Below are 18,534 nucleotides of genomic sequence, written 5' to 3'. Positions count from 1 at the left end.
GATATGCCATAATTATTTGATCAGTCCTATGATGATGGACATATGTGTGGTTCCTACTTATTAGCACACACAATAACTATAAGAAGTTTCTTGTACAAATATCTTTGTGTCCACTTATTTCCACAGAATAAATTTCTAGAAGTAGAACTTTTGGGTCATAAAGATATACGGTAACTTTTAGCTAGAATGCTTTCCTGAAATGTGAATAATCTCTTCTTGACAATATTAATTTCTGGTCAGCCTTTTATGATAAGCATGCACCTATTATCATTGGAATTTGTTCATAGGAAGCCAAAACATTTTAAAATGTGTATATATATTTTTTTTTCTTAAGTTTTATTTATTAGAGAGGGGTGCACGGGGTGGCAGGGGAGGCAGAGGGAGAGGGAGAGAGAGAACCTCCAGCAGACTTTCCCGAGTGAGGAGCTGATTTGGATCTTGATCCTATGACCCTGAGATCATGACCTGAGCCCAAATCAAAAGTCGGACACCTAACAGAGTGAGCCACCTAGATGCCCCAAAAATGTATATATTTTGATAAAAGAAACTTTGCAGTGTTAATCTCATTGTATATTTTTAGATTCATTTATCATATTAAACGTAGGCAGTTTGGGTTTAATTTTAATGTTATGGATATTGTATCCTGTTGCAATTGCATTGAGATTTCAGGATAAATTAATCACTGGAGATTACATATATTTTTATTGCTTTCTTAATTTTCAGATGACCTTATCGAACATATATAAACTCATTTATATAACAATTATAAATAGGAATTCAAATACCTTTGTAATTTTGTTTTTGCTTTAAGAAAGCTAGCTGTTGGATCCCTGGGTGGCGCAGCGGTTTGGCGCCTGCCTTTGGCCCAGGGCACGATCCTGGAGACCCAGGATCGAATCCCACGTCGGGCTCCCGGTGCATGGAGCCTGCTTCTCTCTCTGCCTGTGCCTCTGCCTCTCTCTCTCTGTGACTATCATAAATAAATAAAAAATTAAAAAAAAAAAAAAAAAAAAAGAAAGCTAGCTGTTTTGAGGTGCCTGAGTGGTTCAGTCAGTTAAGTGACCGACCCTTGATTTTAGCTCAGGCCGTAATCTCAGGATCATGAGATCCAGTGCCACATTGTGCTCCATGCTTAGCACTCTGTCTGCTTGGGACTTTCTCTTCCTCTCCATCTACACCTCTCCCCTGCGTGTGCGTACACATGCCTCTAAAATAAATAAGTAGGGTACGCCTGGGTGGCTGGGATGCCTGGGTGGCTCAGCGGTTGACCGTCTGCCTTCACCTCAGGGCATGATCCTGGAGACCTGGGATCGAGTCCCGTGTCAGACTCCCTATGTGGAGCCTGCTTCTCCCTCTGCCTGTGTCTCTGCCTCTCTCTCTCTCTCTCTCTCTCTCTCTGTGTCTCTAATGAATAAATTAAATATATATATATATATATATATATAAAATAAAATAAGTAAATCTTGAAAAAAAGATTCTCGCCCTCTGCCCCTCCCCATTGGAGCTCACACTTTAAAGAATTAAAAAAGTAAACTAGCTGGTTTTGAAATGTAATTTTCAATTTACATGCAGAAATAATTTGTCAGGCATTTTCAGTCTTATAGAGATTTTAATGGATTAGAGATTATGTAAGTCTCTACTGTGAAGACGTGTGACGTGTGTGTGTCTCTGTGTGTGTGTATAATAGTATTTATGCTGTAATTGTTTAAAGTTTTTTATGTTTTCTCTTCCTAGGTATGCATTCCTCAGCAGCAACTGAGCTGTTCGTTACTGGACCTTTGCCAACCACTGGAACTCTTCCACCCTCTGCCCTCTCTGCTTATCAGCATCCCACCACCTTCAGCAATAGAAACTTTGCTACCACCTCACCTTTGGTGCTTCAGGATTCGTCTTTTAACACTACATCAAATGGAATTTTAAATCCTCATGACCCTTTGCTACAAATCAAAACTTCCCAGGGAACTGTTCCAACTGCTTTGGCATTTGAGCGCCTGGGCAGTTCTGCGTTAAGTAACAGCATACCACCTCAGTCTTCAACATATCGCTCAGCTCAAGAGTCTGCACCCCATCTTTTACAACCTCAGTTTAGTTTGTTGCCTTCAGCACTTGGGGGAGCCCAGCAAACTCCTCAAGCCTACAGTTCAACTCTCTTTACTAGTTCTACTGCTTCCATTGAAAGAGCTCTTCTTCGAGAATGTAGTGTTATTAAACACCATCAGCGGCCTTCAGGTACCCAGTCTATTCAGGCACAACTGACTGGTTCACAGCATTCCTTACATAGCTATCTATCAAATGCAAGTGTAGTTAATTTTCAGGAAACAAGCAGGCAGTCATCTTTATCCTGTAGCCCAATTGGAGATTCTACTCAGGTGAGCAATGGAGGATTACAACAGAAGACCTCCCAGGTGTCAGTGGAACTTGCTCAGTCTTACTCATCTGCAATTCCATCATCAGGGTTTCCTCCTACTACAAAAGTAAAAAGCTGTTCTACAAAACAACCACTAACGTCAACTAAGACCCCCAAACCTCAAAGTATAATTCCTCCTGTGCAAACATTAAGCTATTCCAAACCTTTACATAATCAGAGTTCTGTAATATCAGGCCAAGCACAAATTTATTCTACAGCGCAGCTACCAAGCCTTTTATCTGTTAGCCAGTCCCAAAATTATGGCTTAGTACAGCCACATAACGTGCCATCTATTGTTCATTCACAGGTTTATAGATCCAACAAAGTTGAGAAGTTGCCATCCTTATATAAAACATTGACTTTTTCTGGATCATCTCAGACTCTAACTTCTGAAAATCAGACACTTAATTATTCTCCTAATCAACAAGAAGTGTTATCTTCAGTTACAAATGAGAACTACCCTTCTCAAACAAGAGATCTATCTTCAGTTAGTCAGTCTCAAAGTTATTCATCTAGTCATTCTCAGGGTTTATCACCAGTTAGCCAGACACAGGTTAGTTATTCATCTCAGTCACAAGTATTGTCTGCAGTCAGTCCTTCAGAAAGCTATGCTTCAGGGCAGTCCCTGACATTGACGGCCCCTTCTCTTTCCTATTCTTCTGCCTCTCGGGCTCAGAATTTGTCAGATTCTAGCCCAACCCAGAATTATATTTCTATGCATTCTTCCCAAAATGCTCAGACTCAAGGGTCATCCTCTCCCCAGTCCCAGAAGTTTTTGCCTGCTGTCCAGTCATCATCTTTTGCATCCTCTACTCACTGTCAGACGTTACAGAACAGCATACCTTCCCCTGATCCAAAGTCTTATGCTGAAAGAAAACTTGACTCAAATGTGTATACATCTTCAAAGCAAGAGGAGGATTTTCCAATGCAAGAGTTACAGGTATTACAGCCACAAGTATCTCTTGAGTCATCGACCCAAAGGCTATCTGATGGAGAAATTAATGTTCAAGAATCAGCTTATAAGGTGTCAAAAGCAGAGGACAGATATTCTCAGAGTGTGATCAGAAGTAATTCTCGTCTTGAGGATCAGGTTGTTGGGATTGCTCTACCAGGCTCAAAAAAAGAAGAAAGCATGGTTGGTTCAGTGACACAACTTACCCAACAAATTGGCCAAGTCAGTACAGCAACCCTTGATACGAAGAAGGCAACTAATTTAATGCCAACCCCACAGATAAGATTGAATACTAAAGACCTCAACCAGCAGCATGCTCTTATACACAAGGTACATGAAGCCAAGGTCCAGGAGCAACATGATCAAATAATTAATGCCTCATCTCAGATTCAAATTCCAAATCATTCTTTAGGGCATGGCCATCAGGCATCTCTTCCTAATACACAGGTTCTTTTAGATTCTGCATGTGACCTACAGATTCTTCAGCAGTCAATACTGCAGGCAGGTTTAGGACAAGTAAAAGCATCTTTACAAGTACAGCGTGTTCAGAGTCCTCAACAAATAGTACATCCTTTCCTTCAAATGGATGGCCATATTATTCAGAGCAATGGTGATCATTCTCAGCAGCAACTCCATCCTCAAACTTCTGAAATTATGAAAATGGACCTCTCTGAGTCTTCAAAACCATTACAACAACATCTAACAACAAAGGGCCATTTTAGTGAAACAAATCAGCATGATTCAAAGAATCATTTTGTTTCTCTTGGATCAATATGTTTCCCAGAGGCAATGCTTCTCAGTGATGAGAGGAATATTTTATCAAATGTAGATGATATCTTAGCAGCTACAGCAGCAGCTTGTGGGGTTACTCCTTCTGATTTTTCCAAGTCAACTTCAAATGAAACCATTCCAGCAGTTGAAGATGGTGATTCTAAATCTCATTTTCAACAGTCATTAGATGTTGCTCATGTGACTTCTGATTTTAACTCCATAACAGCTGCAGTAGGAAAGCCCCAGAATATAAATGACATTTCCTTAAATGGAAATCAAGTTGCTGTAAACCTTTCACCTGTACCTAACCTCCAGTCAAAAATGACTCTCGATCAACAGCATATTGAAACTGGTCAAAATAAAGCACCTAAAGTAATTTCACCAGTGGTTGGACCAAGTCATGAAGCCCAGGAGCAGAGTTCTGGCTCATTCAAGAAACAGTCTGCTACCAATCATGAATCTGAAGAGGATAGTGAAGTTCCTATCGATAATACATTAAATAACAGCAGAAACCAAGAGTTTGTTTCTAGTAGAAGTGTAAGTGGAGAGAATGCTGCATCAGAGAGTGAGCTCACCTTGGGGGGTGATGACAACAGTGTGTCGGTGAACCCAACCAGAAGTGCGCTTGCACTGCTGGCCATGGCCCAGCCCGGGGAGGCCACTGGTGTCAAGATTGAAGAAGAAAATCAAGATTTAATGCATTTTAACCTTCAGAAGAAAAAATCTGGGAAGGGGCAAATGAAAGAGGAAGACAACAGTAATCAGAAACAGCCAAAAAGACCTGCCCAGGGCAAACGCCAGAATTCAAGGGGAACAGATGTGTATTTGCCATACACTCCTCCTTCCTCAGAAAGCTGCCACGATGGTTATCAGCATCAAGAAAAAATGAGACAGAAGATCAAAGAAGTGGAGGAAAAACAGCCAGAAGTCAAGACAGGATTTATTGCCTCTTTCTTAGATTTTCTGAAATCTGGGCCCAAGCAGCAGTTTTCTACTCTTGCCGTCCGAATGCCCAACAGGACTAGACGACCAGGGACCCAGACTGTTCGTACATTTTGTCCCCCGCCGCTTCCAAAGACAACTTCTACGACACCCGCACCTTTAGTGTCTGAAACTGGGGGTAACAGTCCATCAGAAAAAGTTGATAATGAACTTAAAAACTTGGACCATTTATCTTCATTTTCTTCTGATGAAGAAGATCCTGGAGTATGCAGTCATGATATTTATAAAAGCGCCTCTATTACCTTAACTACTTCAGATGCTACTTCTGATAAAAAGAAGAAAACAGGTAAAGTTTTAAATTTTAGATTCATAATTATGGCTTTCCACTATTATTTGTATGGTGATAGACTGGACTTTAAGCTTTTTTAGCTTGAAGCAGGTCTGTAAATAAATTTTCAGGGCAAAATGCATTGGTGGGTATTTTACGTACTTACTCTTTTGCATATGCTCCTTCCCTGTAGGAAAGTTTTGGGTTTTAGGTTGAGAACTTGGTGGTTTTTTTTACTTTCTCCCACGTGACACATGACTTACATGGTATGTATCCAGACTTCTCTAATCTGAGACAACTTGAGTGGTTTACAGGTATGAGGCATTGTGCTGTACAGTTCTAGTATAAACTGTCATATTTTCTTGGTATGTCAGTTTTTACCTGAAGATTAATGTTTTAGTGTTAAATATAGTTACGTGTATTATGTACACGAATATAATTAAGATAACATTTAGAAAATTTGTGTTGGCTCCAGACTGTGTCGCCAAGTCTTTGGGTATGTGTTTCACTTTATTCTGTAGTTAAGGGAACATTTGGAGGAACTGTTTTAAGAAGCACTGCCTCATGTCAACTATTTAAGGAACATGCTAAGGGAGAATATATATAACAATAATAGCCATCACCTCTGTGCTGGGAACTAGTAGCAATGTTATGAGATATGCATTGTTACCTCCAATATATAGATGGTATAAACCAAGAGTAAATGAATTGTGTGGGTCCATACAACTAGTAACTGACAGAGCCGGAGTCTGCACTCAGGTTTGTTTGGTTGTAGAGCCTGTATTCCTGCCTAGCTCTTTTGTATAAGTAAAGTGGTGCTTTAAAAGTTTAAACTTTGTTGTGTGATGTACTCTTAGCTTCTCTCTGAACTCAAGACTACCTTTAACTACTGGAGTGATCTGGAACAACTGTGGTATCCCAAATAATCTGTTAGCATAAACATCTGCTAACACATTTCTAAAGAATTCTCACTTTGTTATACAGGGAAATTAGTATAATGGAAAGTCAGTGTTAGAATCAAAGACGTTATGGACGTGGCTAATCTAATCGTAGTAACGTTTTAGACTCCTTTTCCCCAAATTCAGGCTGCTTTGCAATTACTTTTATATTCCCTCTTCCATTTGTAGAACAAAGCTTTTGTAATTTCTGTTCTAAAATAGGAATCTAAGACTGGTTTCTTCCAGACAGGTATTATTGCCTCATTTGTAGTTGAAATCCTCATCACCAACCCAGTTCTTCCTGTTAGGTATTCAAAGTTCTCTCGATGCCATCCCCACTGCTTCCTCCTGTGCACGAGCTCATCTCTTGCTTCTTGGTAGAATCCTTCACACCAGTAAGATACTTCTCAGTGCTTCTAGGGGAAAACATTAAAATAATATGTAAAAACTCTTCCTTCCCATATTACTTTCTGGTTCCATTCTTTCCACTTATCCTCTTCTATAACAGCCAAACTTCTCATTGTTCCTGAGACCCATAAGCCGCACTTTCACAATTCTCTTTGAACAGGTTTTTCTCTAACCAGAATTGCCCTCTTTGATGTTTTCAGCCCAGCAGACATTTTGTCGTCTCTGAAGACCATCTTCAAAGTCACTTTGTGGAAGTTACTCCAGGGAGAATTCATGCTCATATCTTCTAAATTCACACAGCTCTCAAGTATCTCTGAAGGGCAATTTTAAATTTAAATTGCAATGAAGTCTAATTTACCCATTTTTTTCCTTTTATGATTTGTGCTTGTGTCCTAAGAAATCTTTGCAAACATGTTCTGTTTTCTTCTAGAAGTTTTTAACTTTTGCATTTTACCTTTAGGTCTATGACCCCCGTCCCCCCTTTTTAAAGATTTTGTCTATTCATGAGAGACACAGAAAGAGATGCAGAGACACAGGCAGAGGGAGAAGCAGGCTTCTTGCAGGGAGTCCAATGCAGGACTCGGTCCCAGGACCCCAGGATCATGACCTGAGCCAAAGGCAGCCGCTCAAACACTGAGCCACCCAGGCGCCCCATGTGGTTTTCTTATGCAGTCTTTCAGTGTGGTGAACTACACTGACTAATTTTCAAATATATTCATGGCCTTGCATTCATTCCTAGGATAAACTCCAACAACTGTGAAGTATTCGGTTCTTTTTTAATACATTGATGAGTTCAGTTTTCTAATTTTTTTGCATCATGTTTGCAGTGGATATTGGTCTGTAGTTTTCCTTTTGTAATGCTTTTGTCAGGTTTTGGTATCTGGTTATTGCTGACCCTATAAATGAATTTGGGACTATCCCCTTGTTTTCTTTTTTCTGCAAGAAATGGAGTAGTACTGTTTCTTCCACAAATGGTTGTTCAAATTTGTTAGTGCAACCATCTGGACCTGGAGTTCTTTTTGTCAGAAAGTTTTGTTTGTTTGTTTGTTTTTGTCAGAAAGTTTTTTGCTGTGAATTCAGTTTCTTTGATATGGAACTAATTCACCTTGTCTGTTTCTTCCTGACTGTGTTTTGATAGTTTGTATCTTTGAAGGAATTGACCTATTTTATCTGAGTTGTCAAATTCATGGGTATAAAGTTGTTGGTAGCATTTCTTCATATTGGTAATTTGTATCTTCTTTGTTGTGGTCAGTCTGGATAGAAGTTTACTGGTTTTATTGACTCTTTTTCTCCTTTGTTGGCAATTTCATTGATTTTTGGGGGGGTTCTCATTATTTCCTTTTTCCTGCTTGACTTAGATTCATTCTCTATTTTTCTGATTTCTTATGGTAGGAGCCTAAATTGTTCATTTGAGACCCCTCGTCTTTTCTACTATAAGCATTTAATATTACAAACCTCTCATTGCCCCCTGCTTTAGCTGTATCCCACAATTTTATTTTTATTATTTTTATTTTCTTTCAGTACTCTTTAATGCTTCTTCTTTGATACATGAGTTATTCAATTTTCAAATATTTGAGTGTTTTCCGGACACCTTTTCTTTATTGATTTCTACTTTGTGTAATTTCAGTTCTCTTAAATTTGTTAAGGTTTGCTTTATGGCCCAAAATATGCTTGGTCTTTTTTTTTTTTTTTTAAGATTTTATTTATTCATAAGAGACACAGAGAGAGAGAGGCAGAGACACAGGCAGAGGGAGAAGCAGGCTCCCCGTGAGGAGCCCGATGTGAGACTCAATCCTGGCACTCTGGGATCATGTCCTGAGCTGAAGGCAGATGCTCAACTGCTGAGGCACCCAGGCATCCCCAAATGTGCTTGATCTTGATTGATGTTCCATGTGTACTTTCAATGAATGTATATTCTGCTGGTGGTGTTGGATTGTTCTGTAAATGTTGATTAGGTCAAGTTGGTTGTTAGTGTTATTTAGGTTTTCTAGGTCCTTGCTGATTATTTGTTCCTTGTTCTGCCAATTACTGAGAGTGGAGTTTTGAAGTCTCAAAGTATTTCTGTAGACTTTTCTATTTCTCCTTGCATTTCTGTCAATCAGTTATTGCTTTGTGTATTTTGAGTTCTGTGTTTTAGATTGTTAAGTTCTTGTGAATTGACCTTATCATTGTATAATGTGCATCTTTAATATTGGTATAATCTTACTTGAAGTCTACTTTGTCTGATCTGTGACATTATATTTAATGTGGGTATTTTGTAGATAGTATATATTTCAGTTTTGTCTTTTATTTAAGCTTTAATTTTATAATCTCTGTCTTTGAATTGGTATGTTTAGACAGTTTACATTTAATTTAATTGTTGATATAGCTAGATCTTCCATTTTATTGTTTTCTGGTTCCCCCTTTTTTGTTTCCTCTTTACTAGCTTTTAAAAACACATTATTTGAACTTTTCGTATTTTATTTTTAATTTATTTCTGTTTTTTCCAGCAGTTATCTTTTTGTAGTCTTCTAATGGTTGACCTAGTGATTAGCATCCATTTAAAATTAATATGTTTATGATTTCAAGTAAAATGTTGAAGCCTAACAACCATACAAGTCCCTTTACCTTTGCCCGTATGTTCACATATTTGTCCTATATATTACATCTATCTACATATATTGAAAACCATAATAAAGGAATAATTTTTGCTTTCAAGTCCAATATACTTTAAATTACTTAAGAGGAGGAAAAAAGCCTATTGTGTTTACCTAGACATACATATTTTCTATTGCAGTTGCTTTATTCCTGATATTCCAGGTTTCTCTCTGGTATCATTTCCCATCAGCCCAAAGAACGTTTCCTTTTCCAAGACTTTTTCTTTTTCTTTGGTTTTCAGCAGTCTAATTGTTTATCCGGGTAGGGTTTATCCTATTTGGAGTTCACTGAGCTTCTTGAATCTGTAAATTATGTCTTTAACCAAATTTGAGAAATTTGGGGATATTTTTTTTTCTGCACCAATCTCTTTCTCTGCTTATGGGATTCCGGTGACACAAATGTATAACTTTTTGATACTGTTTCTGAGGTTCTGTTCTTTTTTTTTTTTTTTTAAGTTTTTATTTATTTATTCATGATAGACATAGAGAAAGAGAGAGGCAGAGACACAGGCAGAGGGAGAAGCAGGCTCCATGCCGGGAGCTCGACGTGGGACTTGATCCCAGGACTCCAGGATCGTGCCCTGGGCCAAAGGCAGGCGCTAAACTGCTGAGCCACCCAGGGATCCCCTCTGTTCATTTTTTTCAATCCTTTTTCCCCCTCTCTGTTCTTCAAATTGTATAATTTTTATTGGCCTATCTTAAATTTTATTGATTTTTCATCCTTCTCAATTCTGTTCCTGATCCCATCCGGTGAATTTTTTATTTCAGATATTTTTAAATTATAAAATTTGTCTTTGATTCTTGTTTCTCATTCCTCTTTTTCTACTGAGAATTTACATACTTCTATTCATTTTAAAAGTATGCTACCTTACTTCCTGGAGCATGGTATAACAGCTGCCTTCAAGACTTTGATAATTCCAACATCTAAGTCATGTTAAAAGTGGCATCTAATTTCCCTTTGAGAATTGGTCACTTTTTTCTAGTTCTTTGTATATTGAGCAATTTTGGATTTTATCCTGGACATTTTGAGTACTATACTGTAAGACTCTGGGTTCTATTAAAATTCTCTGGAAAATATTGATTTGTGTTGTTTTAGCAGGCAGTCAGACTACAAAATTCCATCTCATCTTTGAGTGGTGGTTCCAGTGTTGGTTCAGTTTTACAAAGCCTTTGCTCTACTGCTTTGGATCTGTCTCAGTGGTTAATCCAGAACTTGGGTGATGAGTAGACTTTGTTATAGTTTAGATCTCAAAGCCTTCATTATGCTAGTTTGAATCTACTCTGCGTAAGTGCAATTTAGCGTGAAACAGATTGCATGTGTTCATATGTAGAATTAGCGGATACCATTCTGCAGCTGTTTCCTCTCTGGGAATTTCCCATACTACCCAGCTCCCTGCGTTCCTTTTCCTTAGGCATTTGTGTAGAAAGCTGGAATTTTTCTTGGAGCTTTAGCTGCTGATGCGTTGACACAGTTATCTGCATGTGGGGGTTAAAGTGATACAACAAGACCAAAAATAGGGAATTCCCCTAGGCTTCCTCCCTCAGCTTTATTGAGATATAATTGACTATATAAGTATATATATATAATTATATATGTCCTGAAACATTCCCTGTGTTCTTCATACCATAGTGGCCCTGTTTCCAGTTTCCTCTAGAATGCCAAAAAGACAGGCATTCTGTCAGGGTTTAAGATGTCTGGTTCACCACCATAGCATTGCAGCTTTGTTTTTTTGTTTGTTTTTGTTTTTTTAAAGATTTATTTATTTATTTATTCATGAGAGACACACAGAGAGAAGGAGAGACACAGGCAGAGGGAGAAGCAGGCTCTTCACAGGAGCCCAATGTAGGACTCAATTCCAGATCCTGGGATCACGACCTGAGCCAAAGGCAGCCACCCAACCGCTACCCAGGCGTCCCTTGCATTGCAGCTTTGTGACTTGGGTTGTCCTCAGGGCAGGTCTGGGAGAGAGAAAAGAAAAAAAAGAAATGGCATTTGCCCCCCACATTCTTCACCTTGCACGAGGCTCCTCTCTTTTACTCTTCTGTCTAGAAAGACAAATTTTCTTGGAGTTTTTGTTGTCTGTGCTCTTGCAATTCTGCATGGGGGGGTTACCTCTGGTCAATGCTAGGCGAGATGAGAGGAAAGAAGTAAGAAACATTTTCGTTTATTGTTATTTAAATTTGCCCTTACCTCTCCAGTCCACCTGCTTTATTAACTTCTCAAAGTCTTCAGGTAGTTACTTACCCTTTATATATATATATATATATTTTTTTTTTTTTTTAAATTAATGAAACATAGAGAGAGAGAGAGAGAGGCAGAGACACATGCAGAGGGAGAAGCAAGCTCCATGCAGGGAGCCTGACATGGGACTTGATCCCAGGTCTCCAGGATCAGCCCTGGGCTGAAGGTGGTGCTAAACCGCTGAGCCACCAGGGCTGCCTGCTACCCTTTATATTTTGTTCAAAGTGTTTATTTGTAATATAGGGGTGTGTGTGTGTGTGTGATAATAGGCTCTAGTGGGCCTACTTCATGTTGCTTAGCACAAGAAGCCATAAAATTTTTATTTTTTTTTTATTTTTTTAAAAATTATTTATTTATTCATGAGAGACACAGGAAGAGAGAGAGAAAGAGGCAGAGACTCAGGCAGAGGGAAAAGCAGGCTCCATACAGGGAGCCTGATGTGGGACTCAATCCCGGGACTCCAGGATCAGGCCCTGGGATGCTAAGGTGGTGCTAAACCGCTGAGCCGCCCAGGCTGCCCCATAAAATTTTTAAAATTCATTGTTTAATCAATTTATAGTCATGATTTCTGATGCTCAACTTATCCTATAATTGGCAAGTAGGAGTTCCTTCAATGTTTTGGTATTTTTATTGTGATTACATTGAATTCATAAATTGATTTTAAGGGAAAATTTATCTTTACAGTTTTCTCATGCACTTTTGGAATATATTATTTATCTGTTCAGATCTTATGTATTTTCATATCATATAATTTTTTTCTACACAGATACTATCGTTTCTGCAATTTAAAAAAATTTTTTTTTAATTTTTATTTATGATAGTCACACAGAGAGAGAGAGAGAGAGGCAGAGACATAGGCAGAGGGAGAAGCAGGCTCCATGTACCGGGAGCCCGACGTGGGATTCGATCCCGGGTCTCCAGGATCGCGCCCTGGGCCAAAGGCAGGCGCTAAATCGCTGCGCCACCCAGGGATCCCCCGTTTCTGCAATTTTTAACTATAAATTTCCCCACATTGTTTTCTTATTGCTTACTGATGGTATATGACAATTTTATATCTCCGTTTTGGTTTTGGCATTTTTATTGAATTTTTATTCTCAATTTCTTGCATTTTTAGATAGTTATGTCTTGTAAAAATAATAGAAGTTTTACCTTTCTCTTTCTCCTTTTTTTTTTTTTTTTGTAATTTAATTCACTGGCTCAGCCTCTGTTTAATAGTAGTAGTGATAGCAATCATGCTGACCTCCTCCTTGGTATTAAATAGAATATGTAGTGTTTGACCATGAAATATATTTGTTGTCAGTTTCTAGTACTGTACACTCTGAAAATTTCCTTCTATCCTGAGATTCTTGTTTTTTTTAAAAAATTAACAGTGGGTATTAAATTTTGTTAGATGCCTTTTTGAACCTCTAATCTCCTTTTTCCCCACATTAACCTGTTACTTGATTTCCTAATTTTGAATTTGTTTTGAGGTTCTTAAAAAATATTTTTAAATTAACAATGGATATTAAATTTTGTTAGATGCTTTTTTGAGCTTCTGATAAATTTTTTCACACGTTAATCTATTATTGGATTTTTTTTTAAAGATTTACCTATTTATTTTAGAGAGAGAATGTATGCAAGCAGGGGGAGGGGCAAAGGGAGAGAGAGAGAGAGAGACTCTCAAGCAGACTCCATGTTGAGTGCAGATCCCAACTCAACCCTGAGATCAGGTCCTGAGTCAAAACCAAGAGTCTGTCTTAACCAACTGAGACACCCAGACACCCCAATCAATTACTTGATTTCTTAATGCTGAACCTTTTTAAGATAACTCTACCATGAACTCTGCTTTGTCATGATTAATTATTTTAATCCATTGCAAGATATAAGTTTCTACTGTTTTGTTTGGGATTTTTACACCTAAACTCACAAATGAGATTATTGCTTATAATTTTTGTCTTAATCTTTTTTGTTCTTTCTTGCTCTGAATCTCTTTGAATCTTTTTCTTACCATTTTGTGAAAAGTTTGCCTATTTAATAGTTGTTTTCACAGAACCAGTGTGCTTTTCTTTTTTTACTCTTGTTTTCACTATTTTTACTCACTTTTTAAATTTTTCTTTAATCAATTCTTTTTCCCTATCTTCCCTGGGTTCCACTTACTGTTCTCACTCTGGCTTCTTGAGTTTAATACTTAATTGATTTTTGTATATCCTTGCTTTTTAATGAATAGCATTAAAGTGTAAGTTTTCATTATACCTGGCTTTATTTATGCCTCTGGTTTCAATTTGTAATGCTCTCACCATCCTTTTTAAATGGTTTATCATTTCAGTTTTGATTTCCTTTTTAATCCCAGAGTTAGTAAGAAAAAGTGGGGTTTTGCCTGTTTCCTAGTAGGTTTATGTTTTTAGTGGTGGTGATAGTGGTATTCCTTTATTACTAATTTATGACCCTATTGTATTTTGGTCAAGAGAATGCTTAAATAATGCCTACTTTTGGAAATTTATGAAAATTTTGTTAGTAGCTTGGTCAGTGGTCAATTTTTATAAATATTCCATGAATGCCAATTGCTAGTAGATTGTATTTGGTAATGCTGTTCAAATCCTTTGTATCTTTTTGTGTTTTGTTTAATGTAATCAATGACATTAGGTCACATAAGAAAATGTATATGTATATGGTGGAGGAGGTAAATGACAGGTCTAGAATGTGCCTTAAGCCATCCTAGCAAATATAGATGGAGTTGATGGACATATGAAAGAAGTATACCAAAATGTTCATGGTGGTCATAGCTGCGTCATGGTATTTGAGGATTTGTATTCTCTACTTTTATGTATGTTTGAAATTATTAATAATAAACAGTTTTTTAAATCCTCCCTATCCTTATTTGTTTTTAGATTGCTTGATCTGTTGATTCCTGAAAAAGGTGTGTTAAAGTTTCCAACTATGTTTGATTGTTTTTCTAATACTGTTTACTTGATATGTTTTGAACCCATGTGACTGGGTACATAAAATTTTACTAAGTTTAATTTCCCATATCTGTTTTTAATATTACCATACTAATTTTATTGCTATTATTTTGGTATATTTTTCTATATCTGTTTTCTTTCTTTCAGAGTATTTTTTCTTGCGAAATAAAACTCACATATGGAAACATAAAACATGTAAGAAAAACAGATAAAATTTTTATAAATTTGAAAATGCAGACGTTATTTAAGCCATATTCTTTGACCATGGTGCAGTCATTTTATAAAATAATAGTTGGAAAAAAGACAAATAAAAATAAGCTTCTATTTTTATAACTTCTAAATAACTTCTCCTAAATAACTCACGGCTTTGAAAGGAAACCAAAACTGAAATGATAAACCACTTAGAAAGGACAGTGGAACATTATATTTCAAAACTGATGAGATGTGCCAAAAGTGTAGAACAAAGAAGAAGATTTATAGTGTTAGAGAACAAGAAAGTACAAAAATAAATTGAGTATTAAATTAAACCCTATTTATAACCTCTAGAACTGACCACTATCTACATTGGGGATAGTAATCACTTCTTTGCTTTTCTTTTATAATTTTACCGCCTGTGTGTGTATATACCTCCCTAAGCACTATCCTTTTTTTTTTTTTTTTTTTGAAGTATAGTTGACATACAATTTTATATTAGTTTCCAGGGTACAACTTATTGATTCAGTAACTCCATATATTTATTAATCTGTCACCATAGGACATTGGTGCAATATTATTGACTGTATTCCCTCTCCTGTACGTTCCATTTCTGTTATTTATTTTATTACTGAAATTTGTACCTCTTAATAACCCCTTTGTCAATACTATACTACGCTGTATTATACCTGAACACTATACTTTTGTTTGGCTTGTTTTAAACTTCATAAAAAGGGCATTCTATAGTATTGATACATTTTCTTCTTCTACTGTTTTGAAAGTTATACATTCATTTTTAAAAATATATTTGCTTAGTTTTTTATTGAAATTTTCAAATGTAAACAAAAAGATTGGTATAATTAAGCCAATTTATATATCACTCAGTTTTAATCCTCATTGAGACTTGGTCAGTGTTGTTTCATTCATATCTTTACCTACTCTCCCAACCCTTATCTTTTTAAAAAATATTTATTTATTTATTCATGAGAGACACAGAGAGAGGCAGAGACACAGGCAGAGGGAGAAGCAGGCTCCATGCAGGGAGCCTGATGTGGGACTTGATCCCGGGACCCCAGGATCATGCCCTGGGCTGAAGGCGGCGCTAAACCACTGAGCCACCCAGGGATTCCCCCCTTGATTATTTTGATGAAGTATTTCTGTTCTTTTCCTGCTTATAATAGGAATTACAGTATTTTCAGTGTCTTGAAATCTGTTAATAATCTTTTTTCCTCCTGGATAATAAGACTTTTGAACACAGAGAACAAAACTCTTTCAACAATGTTTATAGTTTTCAGAATATAAGCTTTGCACTTATTTTCTAACATTTTCTTCTTTCTGATGCAATTATAAATGGAATTGTGTTCCTAAATTAATTTTTGGGTAGTTCATTGAAAGTATATAGAAATGCAAGTGGGGGCACCTGGCTGGCTCAGTAGATAGAGCATGTGACTCTTGATCTTAGGGTTGTGAGTTCAAGCCCCAGGTCGGATATAGAGCTTACCTAAAAAAAAAAAAAGCAATTGATTTTTATATAGTGATCTTATACCCTGAAAACTTACTGAATTCACTTATTAATTCTAATAGTTTTTTAGGAGATTCCTTAGGATTTTTTGTCTATAAGATCATGTCATCTGCACATAGAGATTGTTTTACTTCTTCAGACATCTTTCCTAGGGGAAAGCATCTATTTTTTTACCCTTAAGTATGTCAGATTTTTTCGTAGATGCCCTTTATCAGATTGCAGTAGTTCCCTTCTACTTTTTAGCTTGTTGAGTCATTTTTTATCAAAAGTGTTTAAATTAATGATACTGAATTTTGCTAAATGCTTTTGATATACTCATATTTTTGAAGATTTTTGTGTTTATATTAATGAGTGATATTGATCCTATGGTTTTTTCATGGTGTTTTTGTCTGGTTTAGGTATTGGAATACTATTGGCCCAATAAAATGAGTGCTTCTTCCTATTTTATTAAGTTTATTTGGATGGGTATTAATTCTTATTTAACTATTGGTAGAATCTACTTGTGAACAATTTGGGCCTGTGCTTATCTTTGTGGGATGCTTTTTAATTTCTTTAATTCTCTGTACTCGTTGGTCTTTTCAGATGTTCTATTACTTCTTGAGTCCTTTTCTGTAGTTTTCATCTTTCTAGGAATTTGTCCATTTCATCTTGTCAGTATACAATTTTTCATATTACCTCATTATTCCCTTTATTTCTGTAGCTCTTGGGGCTTTTTCAAATTATTTTGGGGTGTTGTTTTCCCTTCTTGCATCCAGTTGGCTTTTCTTTAGGGCTTCTTCACAACTTTTGTCAGCTGACCCTTTGTTATCTTGCATCACTTCTGTGTCTCTACTTAAAATATCTTTGTGCTACTTAATGGACTTAGGGGTAAGTGTAGGTTGATGGAGGTTCTCAGTCTGATGGTCATCCAGATGTAATTCCATCACTTTAATTCTTGGAAATTAACATTCTTTAATTTCTTTTTTTTTTTTTTAAAGATTTATTTATTCATTCAGAGAGAGCGAAGAGAGAGGCAGAGACACAGGCGGAGGGAGAAGCAGGCTCCATGCGGGTAGCCCGATGTGGGACTCGATCCCGGGTCTCCAGGATCACACCCCAGGCTGCAGGCGGTGCTAAACCGCTGCGCCACTGGGGCTGCCCCATTCTTTAATTTCTTATTGTAGTATTCATTGTTTCAAACAATTTGATGGTAAAAATAATCAAGTCTTTCTTTTTAAACTGTTTAGACTTTACTCAGACAAATATTTATTTGTATTACTGATTTGCATTTGCTTGATATAGTTTCAGAAGCCCTACGGATGACAACTACTAGCCCAACTGCCAATACTACTGGTACTGTTACTACTTCCTCTACCACTGTGGGTGCAGTTAAACAAGAACCTCCCTACTCTACTTCATCTGCAGTAAATATCCTGGAAAATGTAAATCCTACAGAACCCTCAAAACCCTGCGAACTTGATGGTCTTCCTTCAGACCAGTTTGCAAAAGGACAGGACACTGTTGCCATAGAAGGTTTTACAGATGAGGAAAACACAGAAAGTGGAGGAGAAGGCCAATACAGAGAGCGTGATGAATTTGTGGTGAAGATAGAAGACATAGAGACTTTTAAGGTGATTTGAATGTTCATAAGTTTTAAAGGTCATAGTTGAGTGGGCATGCCCTATAATAAGCCTTCATAATAACTTTAATAGTATGATCTAACTTGAATTGCAAAAAGTATATTTTGATGATTATTATAAGTCATAATTGTTAAATAATAAAATCAAACTAGCAGATATCAGATATTTTGAAAAAGAAAACAGCTTAAAATAGTTTTGACTTATATCTGAGATTTACATGTTTCTGACTAGTCAATATGCTGCATTTAGGTACTAGTAATTGAGTAGTTTTAAAATGTTAATTTTTTTCAAGGCTCCCAACTAAATTAAATTAAAAAATGATTTTTAAATTTAAATGTTTAAAGAAAACAAGAATATGATGTACACATAAAATTGACTTGTTTTCATAATTGCAAGTTGTGGAACTATAGGTAGAATGTCAAATTTCATACTAAGAAATTTTAGCTGTTTAAAAAAATGGGTTGGGGGGGGTTGTTTCCTTGCTTTTGATTTTTGTAACTGGGGCAGAGAGAAATGGCATTGAAAGTACGTAACCTCAAATTACCACTATGCCTTCCATTCATAATTTTTTTTTAAGATTTTATTTTATTTATTCATGAGAGGCACAGAGAGAGAGAGAGATGCAGAAACACAGGCAG

General features: G+C 36.7%; 1 protein-coding gene across 6 annotated transcripts in view; it reads left to right on the top strand.

Annotated features, from left to right (window-relative positions):
- QSER1 (glutamine and serine rich 1) overlaps positions 1–18,534 on the top strand; it is a 74,541-nt gene that overhangs the window by 33,335 nt on the left and 22,672 nt on the right. For all 6 annotated transcript variants that reach the window (XM_049096318.1, XM_025452405.3, XM_049096320.1 and 3 more), the window contains 2 exons: positions 1,735–5,418; positions 17,559–17,887. In XM_049096318.1, coding sequence (XP_048952275.1) covers positions 1,735–5,418; positions 17,559–17,887 — 4,013 coding nt within the window. The remainder of the gene's footprint in view (positions 1–1,734; positions 5,419–17,558; positions 17,888–18,534) is intronic.

Source organism: Canis lupus, chromosome 18 (genome assembly GCF_003254725.2).
Source record: "Canis lupus dingo isolate Sandy chromosome 18, ASM325472v2, whole genome shotgun sequence".
NCBI classification, from domain to species: Eukaryota; Metazoa; Chordata; class Mammalia; order Carnivora; family Canidae; genus Canis; species Canis lupus.
The sequence above is the reverse complement of the archived record's forward strand: the minus strand, read 5'-3'. Positions and strand labels throughout refer to the sequence as shown.